Source organism: Phragmites australis, chromosome 6 (genome assembly GCF_958298935.1).
Source record: "Phragmites australis chromosome 6, lpPhrAust1.1, whole genome shotgun sequence".
Classification (NCBI taxonomy): Eukaryota; Viridiplantae; Streptophyta; class Magnoliopsida; order Poales; family Poaceae; genus Phragmites; species Phragmites australis.
The window spans coordinates 8,376,738-8,400,151 of record NC_084926.1 but is presented as its reverse complement, the minus strand read 5'-3'; the positions used below and the strand labels follow the sequence as shown (position 1 = coordinate 8,400,151).

Below are 23,414 nucleotides of genomic sequence, written 5' to 3'. Positions count from 1 at the left end.
GTTCAACGACGGAGAAGCGCGCCAACCCACGCCCACATCCCTAGCCCCAACAGCGGTACCCACGCAAGGCAGGCCCATCAAGAGCGAGACGTTCTCGAGCGTGGACGCCATATTACCGTACGAGAGGTGGAACGTGTGCATCTCGGGACGCCACTTATCGACAAGGGCCGCAAGGAGGGCCCTATCATAGCTGAACCGCTTGGTCACCTCTGAGGCCCCCTGCCAACGTGTCCACCTCCACCAACCGGCATAATGGAAATAGGTCAATAGCATGTAATCTGCAAACATAATACAGTTAGCGATGAATAATGATAACAATCGATATGAAATGTTAAATGTAAAATGGACAACCCTCGGAATACAGCGCTCGTCAATCCTCATGAGCTCATCTAGCACACGAGGTTGTAGTAGTGGGAGCTTCTCAGCCTACACCGTGGTGCGGTACGAACGGTGCCTAATGTCAATCTCAAGGTCAAGCAACTCCAAATGCGCTATACCTACATATTCATAGGTTATTTACATTTGTATATGCAAAACAAACATATAGTAAGAAGTGTCGACCACTCTAGACCTGGTCTAAACTGGTGTTTATTTATGTGAACTGAATAAGTAAACGTTCAACATATAACATGATATAATAAATTATTCAAATCATACATAAATATGTAAACAAATCACAATATAACACGTTACAACCTTGCACATAGTGTCAGTCTCAGTACTAAAATAATAAAGTACAATATTGTGCACATGAATATCCATCACACCATGAATTACAACATTAATCGATCTAGAGACGACAAAGCTAACAATCGATGACCCCGAGGACGCCTGCCATCTGCACCAGACTCGGAAGGACCTGCTTCCATGGGATTCATACTTGTGACACCAATGATGTATTTCTTGTAAGTGTATCTTGTTCTGTTGCACTTGCTGTATAATTTCACGCAACGCCCAGGTTCTACTTCATTCACATTACGGAGCCTCAAAGTCCTGTATCATCCCTTCTTTTGCTTCATCTTGTCGGGATCAAAGATGAACACACAACCGGACTCATGTTCCTTGGTGAAAGAACAATAAATCCTGAAATCGAAGACCTTACAACTCTAAGTGTCAAACAAAGCTTCCTTTTAAATGGCCATGTATTCTTAAAAATATTAAAGAAATAAAAAATATAAAAAAATTCGAGGTATGACTATGCAAATGGTATTACGTTCGCACACGTAGCGGATTATAGTCCAGAAGAATGACAAGATTGGGCCTCAACTAGCGAAGACTTTCCAACTGATAAAATTCTGGAAGCATCGCAGGGAAGATGCTAGCTAGCACATCAGTCCCAGAACCACTAAACCACATCATGCTCAACTGGATCACTCGAACTCCAATATCTGTAGGCTTAAAAGCCTGAAACTAAACATCAGACAAATTCTTCTGACATCAACATCGTACAAACTTGGCAGTATAGAGTAGACCGTACAAGATTGTAAGTACAGGATTCCTCCACGCAACTCGTCTGCGAACGGGGAAAAACCATTGCACCAGAAATGCCTTCGAAGATATGTACACACTGTGATGGAAGTATGGAACAAGTTGTGCTTAAACCAGGGGCCGATGTATCCAGAACTGCTTTCTTAGTAGCACTTGGTTGAAGCAACTGACTTACTTCATGGTCCCCTTCAATAATGGTAAAAGGAGGTCCCCAACCTCGGATATGATCTCTACAACTGGTAAAAGAAAAGTTAGGCACAAGATCATATGCTATGATAATGGCACATCTTATCAATCCCCGTGACAAGCAAGGGTGTGATCATATATAGGTTTTGTGCCGACTTACCAGTTCAATAATGACAATTAATCTTCAGCCACAAAGATGCAGTAAGTAACGACAACAGGATTCGTCAGCAAGTTCAAAAAACAAGCCACACATGTAAAAACTTGTCGAGCAAAAAGTTTCAATCAAAGTGCAACAGATTTCAAGGTTGTTTTCTATATGTCAACTTGAGAACATCCTTGGCCAATCTCTAACGCTGAACATGCCAGAGGCTGCTTACAAGTTCCGAGTCCATGTGGAGCCAGTTTTCAAGTTAGAGCCAAGAGGAAGATATCGCTAATTCAGCAACCTACCCAAGACCCCAGTAGCTCATTCAAAAGCATCATTTATACTGTAAGAGTCATCTACTATAGTTCTATTTGATGTAGAAACACACAAAGTAGGAGGAAATCTATTTTAAATCAAGAATAGCTTGGGTGGCTTACCAAGTCAACAAAAGGTTGTTACGTCCGATGAAGGTATACTTCCGCTGGAGAATTGTGTGACAGTCCATCGGAAAAGTGGAAAGCACTCAAGTAGTTCAACCTCACCTCGTGATGCTTTTATAAATAGCTTCCACATATAGAACATATATAAGGGCATCAAGAAGTAATCAGCTGCTAAGTGAGTTCATAACACCCAGGCCTACCCTTTTGAGTAAGCATACATACTGTTTACTTGTCATGCCAAGCTTACTTCAAGGCATTTCAGTTTCTTATGCTGTTTCTTTCAACATAGATGTTTTTGAGTCAATCATGGAAAATCATTTTCCATTTATATTGGAGAAACATCTCCACAATGTCTTGTGGGGCTGCTTTGTTTTCTGAAAGAGTGCTCAAACTGAAATCAAGAATCAATGCATGTGTTCCTGATTTTTTTTTTATGTTCAAGCACATGATATAGATAAAACTGAAATGTTAAATGACATGCTTCACTGCATGGCTAGCTATATTTTAGCATTCTATAATAAGAAGCTAAATACAACTTCTTGTAATATGAAATGCGTCAGATGCATAAAAATTGCATTTATAACTTTTCAGAAGCTGCCTTTTTTATTCTAAAAAGAATGTTGTTCTTATTTATGAGTTGAATTGGTGCTGCTTCCGGCTTTACACACAGAAAAGTTCAAGTGATCGGCAAATGGGGCAAACCGTAAAATTTGGAAGAGCTCCATCCCAGATTGGTGTCTCAAGGGCCCGTCCAAAGGTGAGCAATGTGTGCCTCGTTTATCCCAATTAGAACGTTCATTTGTGCCACGTATCTGACAAACTGCATGAACCTCCAGGTCCAAATTGCTGCAGCCAGTTAGTTCTTTCCATTATTTCTGTGGCAATCATGTAGGCACGATATAAATATCTAAAGTAAATTTAAAAAATCATGTTTTATAGCAGGAAGCATGGCAGCAGAAGTTGAATGAGCAAAGAAACCTTCAATTGTACAGTGAAATCCAAAAAATTTCAGATTGTTCTGAGCCAGAGGAACCAGAGGACCATCAACAAGCCATACAGCTCCTCTCTAGAAGTATATGTTCCTCTGAAATTTTTCATCTGCTGTCTGCAAATGTAAGTATATCAAGCCTCAGCAAGTATCTCACATGAGCCTGGTAATCCAGTGCTCTATTTTAACTTGGATAAAAAGAAAGCACTCATGATCCACCTAAACTACACAAGACTAAATACTCTGACTACTGGATAGGGACCATGCATGTTAGCACTCGTCATGCTCTACCCAAAACTACAAAACATCCAATAATCTGACTAGTGACTACTGGATAGGGACCATGCATGTTATTTGTAAGACTGAAATATCGTACATGAATGTAATTTTCACATTTATTCACCCAATTGATATAATACACAGCCCATGGTACCAGTATCCTTCAATTGCATTTAACACAGTACTAAATACTACAATACTTCAGATGTGCACGATTGCATACATTATAGCAACACCATACCCAAACAAAAACTATAGGAAAAAGGGAACTGCTTGTGAAAGAAAATGTGTTTTTCATTTCAAAGGGGTACTAATTCAAGTGAAATAACAAATCAAAAGTGAACTTTCAAACATCAAATTAAGTATCCAATACCTGGCAATTAATCCTTAGAACTGCCAAACTTAAAGGTATTTAGGTATCCTATGGCGTGTATCCTAAGTAGAGCTTTGCGATATCAGATTCATATCAGAAGAATGCTTTATTGTTCGAACAAAAATAGAATGCAGAGTAAGATGCTCTATCACAGCAGTACTAGAAATAGATAGCTGACATGTCAAATGGAATGAAATCTCTTCACTCGATGAAATATGTATTAAGCATTTCATTATATTTCATGGAGTAAGTAGCATAAAGCGATATCAAAATACCAACCTGCGCGGGTGTTCTGAGTTTCCGTAGAGTGTAAATGCATGCTTTGGGAATGGAACACTGGATAAGGGCAAGGATGGTGAGGGGAACAACACGCTCAACCTCAATGCTCATGGAGAAATCAAGCAAAGGGTGGATGAAGTTACGGTAAAAACAGATCAATCAATGAATATTATATGTTTATAGACTTTATCCAATTAAAGTTCTTTTGCAACTGAATAGTTTTCAATCCCAACAGGCTCTACTATTCAGTGGAAATGTTCACCGCACAAGACATCAGAAATACAAGACTAGGCACACAAGCAGCGTAAGCAAAAAAAAAACTTTCCAAAGATAAGGCAAGCTTTTATTTTGCAATTGACATAAATCATGTTATCCAGATAAGTTTGGGTGCCATGGCAGAATGGTTGAAAACCAAGCTGGTGAACATAGTACAGAGGGGATGTGGAACAAAGAGGGAGGACAGAAGACTCCAAACAGTACAGATGCATGCAGCCCTCTCAGTAGCAAGGCTGGCTACAGCAGTTGCAGGGATTATTGGAAACTACCCCTTTGAGTCAACCCATTTGAGTGGCATTGCCACAACTGATACGGGAAAAGATGCAGACAAAAAGATGCATGCTGCAATTACCTCAGCTGCATCTCTGGTTGCAGCCTCGTGTGCTGAGGCTGCAAAGTCTGCCGGAGCTACTAGGGAACAGGTTTCATCAGTCATCAACATGGGCTTAGAGTCTCGGGCAATGGGAGATTTGCTCACACTGACTACAAGCGCAGCAGCCTGTAAGATCAAGAACAGGACCAGATCATTTTCTCTACTTAACTTACAATAAAAAATGTATTTCTTACTGCTGTAGGCCTAAGAGGAGTTCAAGGCTTTAAGATGCGGACAATAAGCAATTATGCCTTGGAGGACCACATGAACAGCCAGAAAGGTGCCATACTTCCTGTTCGCACACCTGAGGGTATACCCAATTAACTCACCACTGACTGATTTTTCTTCCCATTATATTACTTCTTTTTCAATGATAAAAGAAAGCCTGAGCAAATCTTTAAGTAAATTTATTTGTGCAGGAAGGCTCCATACCAGGATGGTTTCCGTACACTGCAAGCATGACAATATAATACTAACATTAGGCAAGAGGCGTAGTTTCACAACCTCTGAAAAGTGTGAGTATTGAAAGGCATTTACCAATTAAACTTATGCAGAAATTAGTAGAACTCATATTAAAATAAATTGGAACAATGACAAGCACTTTGTGATAGATACACTCAAATCACTCATTCGTGAGAAAACATTCCGACTTAGTTTCAATGATATGGAAACAGACTCGGTGGATCAAGAATGCTATTTAGTCCATTTTTTCGTAGAAGGATATTAAATATTAGTGAGAAGTGCTAGTTCTGTGAAGCATTACCTTTGCCTTTCAAGCGACAACAAATTCTCTCAATCTCATTTATCTTATATTCTTATTGTACTATTCTCCTACTTTCTTCTGGATGTGATCTTCAATGAACAGGGCGAGTGAAATGATTTCAGCTATTCGACAATCTCATTTATCTTATATTCTTATTGTACTGTTCTCCTACTTTCTTCCAGATGTGATCTTCGACGAACAAGGCGAGCGAAAAGACTCCAGCTATTCGACAGATGGACACAGCAACAACACAATAAATCTCTCAACATCTGGTGGAACCGTTCAGTTATTATTTGAAGAACATGAACAATACAGCTCCTGGAGGTCATTCATCAATAACCTTATAATGAGCAAGAGGGCAAAGCAATCTTACCGAGTCACAACTTAAGCCTCGCTCTAACTTTCTTGCAAACCCATGTATTTCTTATACTTTGAAATTTCAATGCTATCAGTAACCAACATCATATAATAAAACTTACAGTTACATCACCTATATGTAGTCAAGCACAAAGAATCAGAGAAGTTGTCATTGACTCACTGGATTACTTTTGCTCACCTCAACATGATGGTATTAATATTTTCAAAATCAATAACTAGTGCATAAATTATCGGCTCGGTAAGCCCCATTGAGTTGAACGCCCAACCAAGCCATACTCAGACTTTTCATTGACATCAACAACACAACTGACAATTTCTACATTTGATATAACAATTTCGGATTGATTCTGACTTCTGAGCTGACAAGGGTGTGAGGCAAACAGAGAAATATTGCGGTACTGAAACTTTTGCATTTTTGTCAACAGGTGACAGCACCATTGGTCTAAGAGCCTTAGATTCTATAGATTTCGTATTTGCCTGCACCTCAATAAGCTTGCAATTTCCAGGATACAGGAATTGGAAGTGCTAAAACACAGCAGAGCTGTTCCTACCCTAAAACTTGCCTAGACGAAGATGATGCCGTGCTCCTTGATGGTGTCAATAATGATCCCGAGCTTCCCCTCGATTCTCTCGTTCTTATTGGGCTCGTAGGCCATGGCGAAGACGTCGGCGTCCATGGACCGCTCGGCGATGAGCCTCCCGATGGTCCTGCACGCATTGTCGTCGACGAGGGACGGCAGCGTGAGCCTAAGGTCCTTGGCGTTGGTGGTGGCGACGGCGATGACTTTGCTGGTGCCCCGGTGCATGACCTTGGCGTGCACGAAGCGCTTGGAGAAGAAGACATTGAGCAGGAAGGGGCGCATGTACATGTCCGTGCGCTGCTTCCACGACTTGCGGTTCGGCCGCTGCTCCGCCTCCCCGCGCGACCGCCGCGTCCACGCCGCGCGCACCACCAGGCACTGCTGCGCGGATTGTCGATCGGTTAGATCAGCGCTGAATCGATGCGCAGAGCGCTGGTGTGTGTGAGGGAGTTAAGAGGGCTCAAACCTGTCGGTTGCCGTGCGCGGGAGGCCGCGGCGGCGGGTGGAGCGCGAGGCGAGGAGGCGGCGGGATGCGGGAGAGCGCGATGGAGGCGGACCACGATAGCGGTGACGCGCGGAGAGGGGAGGGGAGGGAGTGGCGTGGGGGCAGCGTGGCCGTCGTTGGGTAGAGGGCGGCCATGGATGCGTTGGGGGAGGTCGGACTGGACACTGGAGGGGAGTGGGGTTTTAGCCGGAGGCCGTCTTATCCGGTAGACTCTTTTTTTTTAAGGGCACCTTGATGGTTCCAATTCCAATTCCAAACAGTCGCGGAGTATCCCGTTCTCATCGGAACAAGCTACGGGCCTACGATTGGCGACGGGAAAAAAATTTAATGCTATTTGGAGTCGATCACTCTCGCACAAAAATCTAGCACATTGATGGGTCAAGATAGCAGAGCTTCAAAAAGCGCGTCTGCTGCTGCTATAGTTATCGCCAAAAATTATTTTTCAAAATGTAAAAATCCTTGCAGATCAGATGGGCATGCTTTCGCAGCATAAATTAACGCGTTTGGTTGTTTGGATGGGCACGGCCAGCTCACCGCGGGTAGGGACATGACATATGGTTGTCTGAACGGTTCGCCCGATCAGCATCATCCGATGCAAAATCACTATTACAGCTTGACGGTAAAAATTTAAAAATAAATAATAAATTTAATTGTATTTACTGAAATAGATAATATATTACTATTATATTTACAAATTTAGTATCCGTATTCGATACTCATTTATTAAAAATAATAAATAATATCATGTTCAGTATCTTAGGTGCCCATATAGCCAGCCCTCCATCTATGAACAGTAACCATGTTGATTAAATTTCGTTTTCACTCTCATTCAAAACGGTGACCTTTTGTTCATCATTTTTTGGTAAATGGTGGCCTCAAGTACAAATAGATTTTTGAGTAACAGAAGATCACCATTTTGAAGGAGTGAAAACAAAATTTAATCAACGCATTACTGTTTATGGACGAAGGGCTGGCTGTATTCAGCACCTAAGGTGCCGAATATGATACTATTCATCATTTTCGATAATAAAGGGTTGAATATGGATGATAAATTTATAAATACGATAACATGTTATCTATTTCGATAAATATGATCTAATATGTTATCTAATTTTAGATTTTTGCCTAGCTTAGACTCCTAGGAAACAAATTTCATCCACATTTCTTCCCAGCTAGGCTACACTAATGACGCGATTAACATATAATTAGTAAATATTAACTCATATTAATATATTTTAAATTGAATTAAGACTGAAATGATAAATTAAATAATATAGAGTGTATTTATATAAAATAAACATCATATTAACACTTGCTTTTTTAATCTTATGTAACATATATTTATACGGATAACCAAATATAATTTCTTTTTAACCAGACTAAATACATACATCTAACCAAACAAATAACATTATATACACCCATCCTGGCTCAAATGGTTATGGAGTCAAACTAAACATCACATTAACCCTTACTTTTTTTATTTTGGATCTTATACAATATGTACTTATACGGACAACCAAACACATATCTTTTTAACTAGATTAAACACATATAACCAACTAAATAAATAACATTATATACACATAGACTCATTAGATACAAGGTTAGAATAGACTATACGAGCAACTAAACGGACCCTAATTGTACCGTGTTCAGGCGTATGTCATGCCTCCAAAAAAGAAATCTCGTGCCTGGCAACCTGACGAATCAGAACAATTTGGACTTTGCACGAACAGACGAACTCATGGGTCATGGCTACTGCTATCTGTTACGGTAGCGAAAGCTGAAAGTATAAAATGCTGAAGAATTAAAATGTCAGCAAACGGGGGCACTCCAATGCCGAATGGACAGCTCAAATCCGTCAGCTTGCAGATTCTGAGAGGGCAAGACTGAATACCCGTAAGCTCCAAATCGTTTTCAAGCAAGATAATAAACCATTAATACATCATCTCGGCGCTGCTAGCAGTGCGGAATTGCGACTTGCCAAATCATTATGGAGACACGTCCTGTTGCAGAATGCAGCAGCATAAGGCGGTATCCCCAACCCTAACAACTGAATGAAAGGCTATCGACAGACATAACTTAAAAACCAGCGTCCACTGCACCTAAAGCCCACAACACTACAACAGGGATTGCTACCTTCACGTTTGTACATACATGTATCACGTACCTATGGGTCACGCTCGTACCTCCCATGGAATAAGCCTTCGAATCAAAAGATTCATTCAGGATCACAATCAAAGAAATTGTGTTCCTCAAGAGAAACTGGAAACCAATTCTGATAAGATATTGATCCCAAGCATTGATTTCTTGACCAGACAGTGCTTCCCATAAGCTTTAATTGACTCTGATCATTCTTTTACAGCTATATTGGCACCCCATCCTAAATTCCTGATACCGAGATGGCGAGCAACAACTTGACATCTGAGATGTTTCCAATGCTAAGTTAGCCAAATAACCCTGGATCAAACAGAGAATGATCAAAACACAAGAAACAACAATGAATGGGTGATGCCGAGGGCTTCCTCTTTCCCTTTCTCGGTTGGTACCTGCTAAACAAAATTTCCATGTGGTCGAGTTACAAGGTCTACCCCCAAACATAAATAAGGGAGACATTTCTACACCCTAAATTCTAGACTATCAATATACATACATGTATGGAAATTACCCAATGCCTCCATTAGTGCAAACCCATCCTCCATGCCTGTCAGATCAATGTGACCTCACCAAGCCAACAGCTTTGCTCGAGCCAAGCTAGATCAAGCTTGCAGCACATTTATGCACGGATGAGCAACTCAAGCTGTATCCTTGGGCTCCTACCACAGAATCTTCTCTCATCTTGATAGAAGGGGCATCCGGAACAATTTGTTCATTTATTTTCATCCAATGTCTGTCAAATCTGAAAGAGGTTCCAACTCCTCAATACCATGAAGGAAACCAGGGTCCTCCTGGTATGGGAGGAACTCGAGGTGGTCAGTCTCCTGAGAGAGATCCTCAGAGTAGGTGAATTCAGAATCACAGATACCAAAGTCAGACAGGGACTCGCTAATATGAAATTCAGCTGTATTTGGCAATAGTTGGCCAGGCGTCCGGAGAAAATTATTCATTCCAATTGGCCCTTCCTGATGTGGTTCAGTAATCTTCTGGATTTTGGATCTGGGATGTCTTCCAGATTCTGATGCTGCCTTGTGCTTTCCTGTGGACTTCAGACCAGATTTGTGCCGTGCGGGATCATATATGTGGAAAGCTGATGATGCCCAATGAGAACCTTCACCTTCAAAACAAGCTTCTGATGCTATCCTGCATAGATGAATGTAAATGATGCACTAACATTAGTTAGTGTACTAGAGGTTGGCTAAATATTAGGAAGATTCAAGCAATTCAAAGTCTAAATGTTTTATCTTAATCCAAAAGAAGGATAGCGATGGTAACCACCATCATAACAGCAAAGCATGAAGACTTAAATCAACACTGACCTGAGTCGATTCTCAGCTTGCCTACAAGAAAGTCCAGACAGTAATGATGGTTCCACTGGTTCCACAGCATGTTTAGGTATTTCTAGTTCTAGTATGGACACATTCACTATAGCTGGGAAGTCCTCCTCATAACCATGCTGATCTGTCAGGAAATCCAACTCTAATTCCAAAAAGTTCCGACAGTATTTCTGATTTCTCGCTGTTGGTGGAATCACCAATTGTGTACATTCAACCTGAGCATCTGTAAGGGCTGTCCTAACTAGAGTGAAGCTTGGTCTAAAGTTTGTCATGGACCAGTTCTTACTAAATCCACCAGGAGAAAACATATGGAGAGCACTAGAGTAAGTACTAGTAACATGGCGGGGATCACGTCGACATTTTGATCTCCAGACAGATGAAAGTACAGCCACAAAGTGTTTCTGGAGAAGTAATTCATTGTTAGGAAGTTCACTAGTCACATTCACTAACATCTGAGTTTGATCCTGAAAGAAAAGACATCATAAATCATCAATTTGAGCATACATATAAGCTTTGATTTCTGCAGTTCATTACGACTAAAAGCACAATAAGATGCACTTTAGCAGGTTAACACATGGATTAAGCATGGCACGCATAAACTCATGCCTCCACCTGTTTACTTAACCAGCTATGCTGGCTTGATAATTGGTCGTATTGAAGATTTAAACCTCATAAAACAGCACAGTTGTTGGTGCTTAACAGTTACCATAACTAGTAATCATAAATCCCTAGCCATATTTTGATGACAAATTGGCCAATTTAGGAGCTAAAGTGCAGGAAATTTTACTTCAAGTTACTTCAACTGAGGGTTTCTACCGGTAATCCATACTGTCTTTGGGATGTTTACTTGCATAATTTCAGAATAAGTAGATCCTGGTCAAATTGTGCACATTAAAAAAGATTTTCATAATGAAAATTAGCATAATATCTTGGTTTAAAAAAATTAGTCCAATATCTAGGAATACAATAAATCCAACTCACCTCCGATACTCTCAGTATAGCCTTCCCAGTCCCAGTAGGAACTTTTTCACTGTTTGAATTTTCTGTTGCTGACATGGCATGTTTGCAGAACAGTTCTCGGTATCTCTCACAGCAATGTACAGGATGATGATATCTACCCTTATAAAATGCCCCACCAGGTAAGGAATGAAGAATATCACTAGCCAGTTCCCAAAAGGGACCGTACTCATGTACAGTTGCGCAAAGAACCGCATCTTCCTCAGATGTCCATGAGTCTGGAACACAATCTCGAGACCATATTCCCTTCTTTTTCAGCCTCTCAGGCTTGATTACAATGACACGTTTTACTGACATGCAAGGGATGGAAATTCTGCTATCGCTCTTAGTTCTAATTGCTGATTTTGGGTCAGAACCATTAAGCTCCTCCTTCAACTTAAGCTGCTTGCCCTCGAACAAGTGCTTAAGTGACAAGGCTTCCGAAATAGAATTTGATTTGTGGGCTTTTTTGAGCTTCTTCACACTTCTGTTACTGTTTTCTTCCTCGGTCGCAGACATTACCTTTTTACGCTTCATAGAATAATGTTGTGGTGATTCATCACTTAAAAGCTCAGGTGAGGGTGCATTGTCATCACTGCTCATTGTATCTACAGATGTTTCCTCCGGTACAACCTCTGACTCAGATATCAAACGCCCTTTTTTCAGGGACTTAAACTTGCCTGTCTTCTTTTTGTTCTTTTTTGACTTTCTATGGTTAATGCTGAAAAAGGATAATAAAAGGAAATAGTCAATAGTGTATCTAAGGGCACCTAAATCCTAAACGAAAAGTCACCAGCCAAAAAAAGCATCAAATGGAAATAAAAAGTGGATATATAATGTGCTAGTTCTGCAAGTTGAAGCAAAATAAGTGCCATAGAGGAACCATAGACTTAAACAGTGTACTATATATTCAGAACTAGAATTGCTGATGTTTTAGAAGCACAAATTGCCATTCACTACCTTATATTATCATTCTTTTCCTCCAATTCTTTTGCTGCTTCACGAGCTTGTCTTTCTTGTTCTTCCAACAACTGCAAGTACTTACACCATGTCAGACCATCAGGCATTATGTGTCGAGATACGTACATAATAATACAAGTTAGTAAGCCATAAATGACCTGCTTTTGAGTTAGAGCCTCAACATGTTGGCGATAGGCTGTGGTAGCAAAATCAACATCCCATGCTGCAATTGGGATGATGTCAATATACGAAAGCATAAGAAAGGAAGGATAGGTACACTGAGGAGAACACTAGCTCCAGCTAAAAAGCAGAAAATGCTAGTGACACTAAATAAATTGTTCCAAGTGACAAATATTAAGTTAACATTGATGTAAAATTACTTACACTCATAAGAAAGTGGTTCCTGGTCTTCATCAATTTCTGCTTCTAAATCTTCTTTGAGTTTTTCAATACGATCAAGCTCCCATTCTTCTTCTTCAATATTTACCTGATGATTTACAGCAGCTTTGTTGATTACTGGATCCCAGAGTTCCATAAAACGCATTGCGTATCTATCGATTGGCCGGAGCTGATTTTCAAAAGACGAACTTGCTTGTCCTGCGGCAGCAGCTGCAGCAGCCATCTGTTTCACATCAGCAAGCATGTCAATATCTTCGTCCCCACCAGCCAATGTAAGAGCCTTTTCTTCATCTAATTGATTGATAGGAAAAGCGACATTCTTCTCCTTATCCGCATCAGAAGAGTTGTATTTATGTTCTTCATTAATGTGTTCATCGGGTTTTACATCCTCCTCATTTACAAACTCATCATCCTCTAGTCTTCCAGCAACCTCCTCACTGAACTCTTGATTGTCCACAGCTTCTTCCTGCTCCAGCTTCTTGAGAGCCATATAGTCAGCTTCATCCTCTGCTTGTCTAATAGCTGCTTCCACATCTGCATTTGACAGCACCAGACCCACTTCATTTGAAGATCCAGAAGCCATACAGCATTCCTTCTGTTGATTTTCCACATTAAGAGACGTATGCCCAGAAAAGAATTCCATGGGATCAAGTTTCTTGAAGAATTCTGTATTGTAGCTACCTCGCTGTATCACTAGATCATCAAGAGCTCGTTTCTGATTTGCTTTCTTGAGAATATTCTCCTCTATAGTGCTTTCACTAATGAGTCTATATATGTGAACTTCACGAGTCTGACCAATCCTGTGACATCTGTCTTGCGCTTGTTGGTCCATTGCAGGGTTCCAGTCACTGTCGTAGAAGATGACAGTGTCTGCACCTACTAGGTTGATTCCCACACCACCGCTACGAGTGGACAAAATGAAAAGGAAAAACTTTGGATTAGTATTGAACCTCTGCATTAGAGTCTGCCTCTCTTCTGGTGGGGTAGAACCATCTAGACGTAAATATGTATATCCATATAAATTTATGAACTCTTCCAAGACGTCAAGCATCTTAGTCATCTGAGTAAATATCAAGGCTCTGTGCCCTTCTGACTTCAAACGCCTCAGCAAAACAGCAAGCTCCTGCAACTTCCCACAATCAAACTGGATCAAACGCCTGTCAGGGAAGTAGACTTGACGGCGAACAATTGCAGGCCGTATAGGAGAAAGAATGGGAGAAAACTCATTCATGCATGTTTCTCGATATGCTGGCTCAATAAAAACAGGAGATTTCCCTTTGCTGCACCAGCAAACAGGGGTAGGAGCTCGTGCAGCTGGAATTGCACATGTAAATGATTCAACAATATCAAGCATTTTCTGAAAGCGTTCCACGGATGGAACAACAAGATCTGCTAGGCTTGATGAATAATCCATGTGGCACAACGCGTTGTTCCTCTTCTCAAGAACATCAGATACAGGATGTTTTACAGTCAAAACCTCTCTCATGTCCGTGCCATAGACAGGCCTCTTTTGACACCGTACCTTATTCCACCATGCAATGGAAGCTGCCCTTTCTCTGGATTCTTTTATTCTCTCCTCCCGTAGTGCTTTCTGAATATCTTCAAAAATATTTGTTAAATTACTTCCCTGATGATCCTTATTAGAGCAAGAAATCTCCAGACCAGAGCCCATGGAGGTGATGCTTGGAGAAAAAGCAGCAACAACCTTGTCAACTTCCCAGGAAGTCATGCTAAATTCATTTTGAGTAAACACAAAATTCATATCAGATAAGTCAACCTGAGAAAATGGACTCTTATCAAGGAGCATGCAAACAGAATAGCTGAGCTGCATGTTAATCCCTGACATGTCAAATGAGCTTATTATTGGGCGACCTTCAAAAAGATCTGGATGGTTACAGACCTTTCTAAGTTGCATAATGATACTAATCATGCCAAAATAATTCCCACTTGCCAGTGTTGATTGTGTCTCTGAGTTAGCAATAAAATCTTCATATAAGTTTCTTTGTCTTCTAGAAAGTCGGCAGTATATAACATGCTCATGCTTCTTTGGCAACTGTTTCTCAACATCCCGTTTCAATCGACGGAGTATAAATGGACGAAGGACATTGTGCAGTCGATCTATGACTTCCTTGTTAACTTTATCTTGGCCCTCCACCATTCCTGAAATTGGGTTGCAGAACCAATCTTTGAACTCTTGGTGAGACTGAAACACATGAGGCATCAAAAAGTGCATGAGAGACCAAAGTTCCATAAGGTCGTTTTGCAAAGGAGTTCCAGTCAAAAGAATGCGACGCTTTGAATTAAAATTAAGCAAAGTCTGCCATCTCTGTGATTTCCAGTTCTTTATTAGGTGAGCCTCATCAAGAATAAGATACTTCCATTTTTTTCGCCTAAATACTTTAGAGTCCTGAATAACAAGCCTGTATGTTGTGATGCATACATGGAAGTAATTTGGTTTCATCCAGCCCTGACGTTTCTGCTTTCTCTCCTTTGCACTTCCAAAATAAGTCAGTATTTTAAAAGCAGGACACCACTTGAGAAATTCAGTCTCCCAATTCAGCATAACACTGGTCGGCACAACGATAAGATGTGGACCCCATATCCCCTTCTCACATGCAAGGTGTGCCAGCAAGGAGATAGTCATGATTGTCTTCCCTAAACCCATCTCATCTGCTAGAATTCCATTAAGCCTCTTCTCATACATAGCAACCAACCAATCCAAACCTATATGCTGGTATTCACGAAGAGAATGCTTAAGAAGGAACGGGAACTTTGTGCGCACTTTTGTTGTCAAGAAGGTGTTACCAGTTGGTTGTGCTGATCTTGCAGCAGCCGCAGCATCAGCAATTACATCATCACTCTTATTACCATCGACCGTCTTAACATCAGTGACCTTATCCTCTTCCAAAAAGTTTTCTTGCACACAAGGCTCTGAGGCTGCTACCGATTCTAGAGCATTAGCACTCACATTATGCTCAGTTTCCAGCATGTCCATGGATTGGTGAGCCTCATATGCATCACTGTTCGCTTTCAAAATATTTGCTGAGTCATCATCCACAGACATGTCAGTATCGACCTCTTTCACAAAACTGGGTGAATTCTCCAACTCAGTTGTCCCATGATCTTCATAGCCATCCTGAATATAAAAAAGGTATTACAAAGGGAACACAATAAATTGTTTCAAGAAAGCAAACAGAAATGCTAACTGTACCTTTTGGTACCTCGCAAGAAGTTCTTCTAGTGGGATCTCACTCTCCTTCTGCAGTAACTTAATCTGCATTTCAAAGAAATACAACCACGAATCCATAGTTAGCAGAACATTTGCAAGAAATATGAGACCCTGAAAGTAGATGTCATTACTAGTAAATTAGGACGTTTTTGTTATTGACGACCATAGGGCAGTCCTAGTACAACCTCTGAAACCATAACAAGGACTTAGCGACATATTATTTAGACAGGGTGATGTTGATCCTTATGCATAGACTATTAGACTGTCACACCTTGGACTCCAGGTATGGTTTTATTAACAAAAAACCGCTTGTCTAGAGAGAGAGAGAGAGAGAGAGAGAGAGAGAGATTATTTAGACAAAACAAAAAGGTATGGAACGCCAGTAGATTTAAAGCATCTGTGGATATTTTTCCTAAAGAGTCCCAAATAGTTGAATCAACACTCTCAGTCTCATCCACAAGACATAATCATATCCCTCCCAAACTTATGGCGAGCACTTTTGTAGTCTTTTGTTAAATAAAGCCCCTATTTTCATGTGGCATTCATTCTACAACAAGCTTGCACGACCAAAAGTTTCTTTGTACATATTAATCCCACATAAAACATGTTTGTGTGACCAAAGGTGGTAGCAGGCAGCTGAAAAGAGATTTTCCACTAATTTAATCTCTTGATATACCCAGAATGCCCTTCAAGGACAAAATTAACCAGGAAAACTTCTGAATAGGAAATCGTTAGCCTTAAATAGCTGTACAGGATAACAATGCTAAGGGATTAATTTTCAAGAGCTGCCGTACTGTCAAGTTTACGCTTAATGCAATCAAAACTGAACTAGAGCATTTCAGCACGACAACGCAAACAATTCAATAATATTACTAATTGATGCCTGAAATCACCTCTTCCAGATGATCAGGGTCTTCTTTCTTTGCCAATTCTTCCTCTTCAGACAAAGTTGCTTCGTCATCCTATCAAAGAGATAATCAAATATGAAGATTCAAGAGGCAGAGGGAGGACTTAATGTACATGACAACTCCACTAGTTGGCGACTTTAGTTTTCAATTTTTCAAATATAAACTTAAAATCACACCCAAATAGGTTGATGTAATACTGGAAACAAGAAAGTGATGAGGAAACATGAGTACAGCGATGCTACCTTTCCTTCATCAGCAGCAACATAATCTTCGTCCTCCTGAATATAACAGAATATCTCGGTTATTATAAATTGATTGAATATATTAATCACACCACCATACAATCCCCAAATAATACCAAAAAGCAATAGTCTTTTTGGCCTTGGTTTATTTAAACAAAAGACCATTTGATCTAGGATTACTTGGCAACATAACCCAAAGCTGGATATGCCAAACCCAGAGCTAAATCACTGGAAATATATTTGAGCATTTCAGTCAACATTGGCATTGATGAGCTATTTTTTTTAAAAAAATCTTATAAAGTCCCTAATATTGCAAAATGCAAATTACTCTCCTCCATTTCACAATGTATAAGCGCCTATATCAATATTCTATCGAGAATTGATAATGCACCCATTCAGAAACTCAAGAAAGTACTTATTGCATTTCTTTTTGCTCCTTCCCATAGTTTTTTAAAGCTGGCAGGGGAAGTTGAATAGCTGAAGTATTTCATGAAACAGGGGTATTGTTTTCTCGACTCAATACCTCCTTGGTCTTGGCCTACGTAAAAATTTAGGTGGGCAGTTTCAAAAAAAGAAGTTTAGTTGGGCTGATACTATCAAAAGAAGGGGGCTATTCCACGCAAAGCTACCGTAAACATCCTTTCTGTCCCATGACCACTCAGGGAATTAGGTCTCAAAACAATAGCTTATTCCTATATTCCTGTCACATAAAAACTATTACTGGAGAGTTCTCCCTCAGACAGTGACTGGGAAAAAAAATAAACAACAGCACAGATGATTAGAACATGCCTGCTCATCGATAGCAGAGATATTGCCATTACTTTTTCCCTGCAAAGTAAGAAAGTTCGGTGGAAACATCAGAGAACATTCTATGTGCAGGGTTTCATCCCCCAATAAGAAAAAAGAATAACCCCAACACATAGACACACAAAAAAGACACAAAAAGTAAGCAAAGCATACATGATTCTTCTTCACAAACTCAGCATAAGAATGGCCATCATCCACTTCCTCAGAAGAATTGCCTTCGTCACTTGAAGATTGAGCAGGTTCATGACCATTAGCCTGGTTCGAAGAATCTGAAAAGGGAAAAACAAATGATCCACAACAATCATAAGAAAAGCCATCAAGGAGTTTACAGTACAGCTTCCTAATTCCATGAAGGTATCTGCATTATCTCACCTACAATCAAAGTCTTTGAATCTAAATTACTTAAAATGTCTTTGCTGTCTGGACTGCCTTCCCTGCTAACTGAGAAATATTGAACTGATCAAATTATCAATTGGGTGCCAAGTAGCATAGCATCTGTTTCTACCTATACGTGACAGTGGGTAAAATAGAATCAATGTTGGAGATTTTCACCTTTGGTTTCTGTGTACATCTTGAGAATATCATCCAGTGGTAGGTCAGCTTCTGCCTGTAAAGCAGCTAATTCTTCATTGCGCTCAGCTTCTGTGATCTGAGCTTCATCCTCATCAATTGTGCGCTCATCATCTTCCTGCAGCATTCACACATACCAGTATGATTCATATTACAAAATATTGAAAACAACCCCACAAAGAATAGAAAATATGATGTTCTTATACTGTTAAGCAGCTTAAAAAAAGACTTGAGTTAACAGTATGTTAAGATCTATTATAAACTTTTGCTACTCTGAACAATAATTAATCAACAGAAATCTCTGAACTGCAATATAACAGTGCAATATAAAAAAATAGTAACACAATAAATGAAAATAAGGATGGTAATACCCCCGAAAGAAAATGTTTCTCACATTTACAAAAAATAATAATGTGCCTCAATCTAGTGTTCCTTAAAATCACTCTCTTACAAACGAATAGAAACTGAACAAGGGAGCTAAAATGGCTTACTGGCTCTTCATCCAAGGAGCTCTCGTAATCATCATCCACTTCCATATTATCTGCAAAAAGAGATTGTTAAAACCTAGGAAAGGAAAATAAGATCTTTAGACATGCAAAATACATCATTAAGCTTACCAAGATCATCAGGAGTTGGCGCATTTATGTTCTCTTCCGCTACATCCTCTGGATGGGATGATTGATTTGTCTGCAAAGTTCCATTTTCTAGTTTTTGGGGATAGGGCCTGTCCACAAGGTTTTCAGCCAACATTGTTGAATACCTAGTGAATATCATACCAAAGAACAGAAGGTTAATATACAGCAAGAAACTAAATTAAAAATGATAATGGTCAGATTAACAATAATGAAATCAACCAATGATAGAGGGTAGTACCTTTCAGTCTGACCTAAAAGGAAATCAAGTTGCTTATCAAGAGCCTTTTTCTTCCTTTCCTCAAGCTCTAGTTGATTCTTATAGACAACCTGCTTTCCCCAAACCAAAACAATATAGTTTAGTTTCTTGGTAAAGGGGCATTATAAAGCAAGTGTGACAGTAAGCCATAACATTAAAAGATAAATATGAACTTGCCAGCTTTTCTATTTTGATCCAGAACTTCTTCACGTCCTTAGAAATATTAAGGGCTACTTTTCTCATTCTATGTTCCTCCTCCTGTAGAAGAAAAATCATTAAACTGAGAATAAATTATGTGAATGCTGATTCATTATCTACATATTCAGTTTTTGGGATTACTAGGGCACCACATGTTCACCCAGCAGCATTTTGGGAAAAAAAAACATATACACTATTTCATAAATGAGCTATATCATACAGACAAGTCAGACCTTCTGCTTTCGCTCGCCCTTTGTTGCTTGGTTAACTATGCTCTTATTGGCTCTTTGAGCAATCCTTTTAGCCATGGATAACTTCCATTTTCTCTCAGAATCGAACTCCTGAAACATATACAAAGTTGAGCAAGCCAAAAAACCAGAATAATTACAATTTTGTGATAAGTTCATGTGATTTTCCTCAACAAAAAGTGGGATTGCAATTTGTCAATTGTAGTATTAGCGAGCAACCTTTGCCAGCCAAACCATCTCAGCAAGGACATGGTCCCAATGAACTTTTGGCCTTCGAGGCTCTCTTGGAGCTTCAAGAGCCTGCACCAATGAGATAAGAAATTCAGGTAATGTAATCAAAATCAAAGTGAAGATGGAGTATATATTATACTGATATTCAACAATAACAGAAAATTATGCTCAAAAGAAGAACAATATGCCCTTTATTTTCCTCTCCAACTATGAGATACGATAAAAAAATGGCAGTAAGCAAGTATAATGTGTGAAGTAATCCGGTGAGGAAGATGAAGAGAAATGGTGCAATAGGTTAATGAAATGTCAAATCTGCGAGCTAACCTTCTGACGTCTAGCTCTTGTCTCATGATCCAGCTTTGACCGGGGACCTTTTGATGCCATCTTTCCGATCCCTTGCACAGGACTATCTCATATCTTAGGGCATATGCAGCAAACTGGCACTGGCATACCAACTGGGCAGTAATTTTCACTGAATTCGTACCTGAGAAAGTCTAGCAATTCTTTATTGAGTAAACAAGAAAAAGAGATCACATAACTTAACAATAGCAACAAAGCCTTTTAGTCCCAAGCAAGTTGGGGTAGGCTAGAGATGAAACCCACATGATCCAATTAAAAAGATGATGAGAAAACAACAATAATAATAAAGGTACTGGTAATAGTAAAATATAGTAAAAGTAATAATGGTACAAGGAAACCGATGCATAAGTTATGGTTCTAGCACGTTGATTGCTAACTTTCACACGCTTCTATCCATGGATAGTTCCATGAATTGCTAACTTAAAATGTTAGAAAAAAAAACAGTGAACCGACAAAAGACACTGCCAATGTGGCAAAAGATGGATGATGCAGTATGATGGTTTTCGTTGCTGCAGCTAAAGAGCGAAAGGTGAAAGCAGGTCTCCAAGCTATGCTTGCATAAATTATGAGCTGTTCCAAACTTTCTACATATCTTATTATCACATTGGTAACAAAACTTTGGCTTTTCACGCTCCCCATTCCTTCCATGGCAATGAGGATTTTTTGAGGGAGTTAACATCTGACATATAGGAATTCTAGCGGGGATCAACGGACAGGTCAAAGTCAAAGCATATCACGCTAACTGTAGCTATTTGGCATTCTAATTCAGTAAACAATGAAGACAAATAATACAGTTAACAGCCAAAATGAAAAGGAAAGAAAATGGTGATGCATTGGTACACGTGAAAGCAGAATGCTGCCTCCGTGAACTGCAACAAAACAGCTCACCCTACCTCGACCTACAATTGCTTGATAGGACACAAGCTTGTGAAGCCTAATTCTAATATTTTAATCACGGAAACAGTTAAAAAGACATCCCACAGCTATACATCACACTAACATTTACCCTAGTTATACTAAAATTCATTCACAGATATTCAATGAAATAGTAAAGTTGCATTATTTGACCAAAAACAATCTCACAGCTTGGTTACAGAACCCAGAGCCACAGCAACATCCCTGTCTCCTATCACTAAAAGGGCTAATGAACATGAATTGAGCTCTTACAGCCTGGCGAAGACGTGAATGAATGTCCTAATAATATATTGCAGCCCGCCAGCCACAGTGCCACTAAAAAATCCAAACCATATAGCCAGTTTTGAAGCACACAGACGAAATTTTGCCACAATAGCTGCACAATTCTAACATATGAAAAAAAAATACCAAGCAGACTTCAGGGCCTCTCGAATATGGTAAAATCCCCACTCTATTGGCATTAGTTAAAGGTACCAACATCATGTAAGTCCTATGATCATGCAGGGTAGCCACATTCCCATTGTCCAAACTACAAACCCATGCCACATTACTTGACAACAGAAAAATCTCATCAAATTCAACACCGGACCTCAAAACCCGAACATCACAAGCCTCTGACACCCAACAACACAAACCCCACCTAAAATGCTAAAACCCAGGGGCAGAGCAGCGCAGACCCACATCAAAAGTAGGAGCCTAGTCCAAGACTACAGCCAGCAGCTGACTTCACATGGAGCGTGGAGGTTCACTTGAACCCCCCAAAAGCTCCGAAAATAAGCAAAACCACCTATAAGGCTAGCAAACTGGATGGGTTGGGGAGAAAATAAATAATATTTGGATTTCGACGCTAACAGCAAAGAAGCAAAATGAGATTATGCATAACAAAACGAGCAATCGGTCCAAGCAAGCTAGGTATCATAACCAACTAAAAAGGAATCAGCTCAAGTTTAGATGGATTAGGTCTCCACTCCACGCCAGTGGCGTTCAGCAGTGACGGTTGCACAAATGGAGCAAGGGTCACAGGCTAGGAGTCCCACTAGGTTGCAATTAAACTATACTACATTCAAAGTACAAACCTGCAGGTGCCGCGGCGGGATCTGGGACACGGGAGACCGAAGGCAGCAGGCACTGCCCCACTAGCGAGCGCCGTCCGGCGGCGCTGCGACACGTGCGGACGGGCAGACGGCGACGGCCTGGTGGTGATCGGCGTCTCCCTCGCGTTAGGGGGGCACAGGGCGCTGGTGGCCGCGTAGCAGCGGGCGGGAGGCACTGGCAGCTGGCGGGTTGCACCGGCGCCGGCGACCGGCGGAAGAGGGGACGGACCGGCGGCCAGAGCCCGCGGAGAGAGAGGCTAGGGTTTAGGCCTTTGGGGCGAATGGGGAACGGGGAGGAGGAGGCGAGTCGCGACTGCGAGGAGGGCATCGAAGCGACGCGACGGGCAGACAGGCGTCGGGTGCAGAGTCGCAGAGCGCATCGGGAGGATGGAAGATTGGGCTTAGAAACTGGGCCGGGTAGTATGTGGGTACAAGTGTAGTGTAATGGGATGGACCGGTGCATCAGCCCCTCGGCACCGGACCCAGGCCCGCGCCCATACCATATGATGATATGGCACTTACCAAAAACGAAAAAGAAAAACTCCTTCCTTAACACCTCATGCTCCTCTAAAAAAAACTAATCCTGATGCATCATGAATTCTGAACCGATTGTCAGAAATTTGTTTTCTAAAACCTTTCTTAAACTTTGAATCCACCTATTGAAAGTTCGTAATTCCTGAAACTTTATTTGATTTTTTTCCTTTTTTTGAAACTTAAAGTTTTGTTTTTCTGAAATTGAAATACTTATGGAAACTCGCTTGAAACTTGAGGTTTCATTCTTGAGGAACTTAAAAGACGTACATGTGAAGCGTGTT

General features: G+C 40.5%; 3 protein-coding genes across 31 annotated transcripts; 1 reads left to right on the top strand and 2 right to left on the bottom strand.

Moving 5' to 3' along the window:
• Positions 1-1,355: 1,355 nt before the first annotated feature.
• Positions 1,356-7,345, bottom strand: LOC133921503 (uncharacterized). 20 transcript variants are annotated; one of them, XM_062366416.1, is made up of 8 exons: positions 7,016-7,345; positions 6,532-6,930; positions 5,260-5,277; positions 3,238-4,953; positions 2,257-3,134; positions 1,835-1,856; positions 1,664-1,724; positions 1,356-1,567 (listed from the first exon to the last, which is right to left on the bottom strand). In XM_062366416.1, the coding sequence occupies exons 1-2, from the start codon at positions 7,187-7,189 to the stop codon at positions 6,532-6,534; spliced, it is 573 nt and encodes a 190-aa protein (XP_062222400.1). In that variant the 5' UTR covers positions 7,190-7,345; the 3' UTR covers positions 1,356-1,567; positions 1,664-1,724; positions 1,835-1,856; positions 2,257-3,134; positions 3,238-4,953; positions 5,260-5,277. The 20 variants fall into 20 exon arrangements, with proteins under 20 accessions (XP_062222400.1, XP_062222397.1, XP_062222399.1 ...); XM_062366413.1 differs by having other exon boundaries at positions 1,356-1,404; positions 1,478-1,567; positions 1,664-3,134; XM_062366415.1 differs by having other exon boundaries at positions 1,835-3,134.
• LOC133921502 (uncharacterized) lies at positions 2,917-6,073 on the top strand. Of its 2 annotated transcripts, none has more exons than XM_062366397.1 (8): positions 2,917-3,016; positions 3,202-3,372; positions 4,206-4,322; positions 4,414-4,482; positions 4,556-4,955; positions 5,030-5,137; positions 5,247-5,342; positions 5,773-6,073. In XM_062366397.1, the coding sequence occupies exons 1-8, from the start codon at positions 2,951-2,953 to the stop codon at positions 5,976-5,978; spliced, it is 1,233 nt and encodes a 410-aa protein (XP_062222381.1). In that variant the 5' UTR covers positions 2,917-2,950; the 3' UTR covers positions 5,979-6,073. The 2 variants fall into 2 exon arrangements, with proteins under 2 accessions (XP_062222381.1, XP_062222380.1); XM_062366396.1 differs by having other exon boundaries at positions 2,936-3,016; positions 3,199-3,372.
• Positions 7,346-9,536: 2,191 nt separating the features above from the next.
• On the bottom strand, positions 9,537-22,963 carry LOC133921501 (protein PHOTOPERIOD-INDEPENDENT EARLY FLOWERING 1-like). 9 transcript variants are annotated; one of them, XR_009910282.1, is made up of 22 exons: positions 22,582-22,963; positions 20,555-20,714; positions 20,219-20,299; positions 19,985-20,092; positions 19,731-19,811; positions 19,536-19,624; positions 19,280-19,422; positions 19,154-19,203; positions 18,645-18,780; positions 18,465-18,548; positions 18,246-18,361; positions 18,075-18,113; positions 17,286-17,321; positions 17,029-17,097; positions 16,118-16,180; positions 12,892-16,042; positions 12,666-12,730; positions 12,508-12,578; positions 11,533-12,268; positions 10,534-11,015; positions 9,711-10,357; positions 9,537-9,609 (listed from the first exon to the last, which is right to left on the bottom strand). XR_009910282.1 is itself a non-coding variant. In XM_062366391.1 (21 exons), the coding sequence occupies exons 2-21, from the start codon at positions 20,612-20,614 to the stop codon at positions 9,937-9,939; spliced, it is 6,081 nt and encodes a 2,026-aa protein (XP_062222375.1). In that variant the 5' UTR covers positions 20,615-20,724; positions 22,582-22,963; the 3' UTR covers positions 9,537-9,936. The 9 variants fall into 9 exon arrangements, 5 of the variants coding, with proteins under 5 accessions (XP_062222375.1, XP_062222374.1, XP_062222377.1 ...); XR_009910280.1 differs by having other exon boundaries at positions 9,537-9,606; XR_009910283.1 differs by having other exon boundaries at positions 9,726-10,357.
• Between the last annotated feature and the right edge of the window lie 451 nt (positions 22,964-23,414).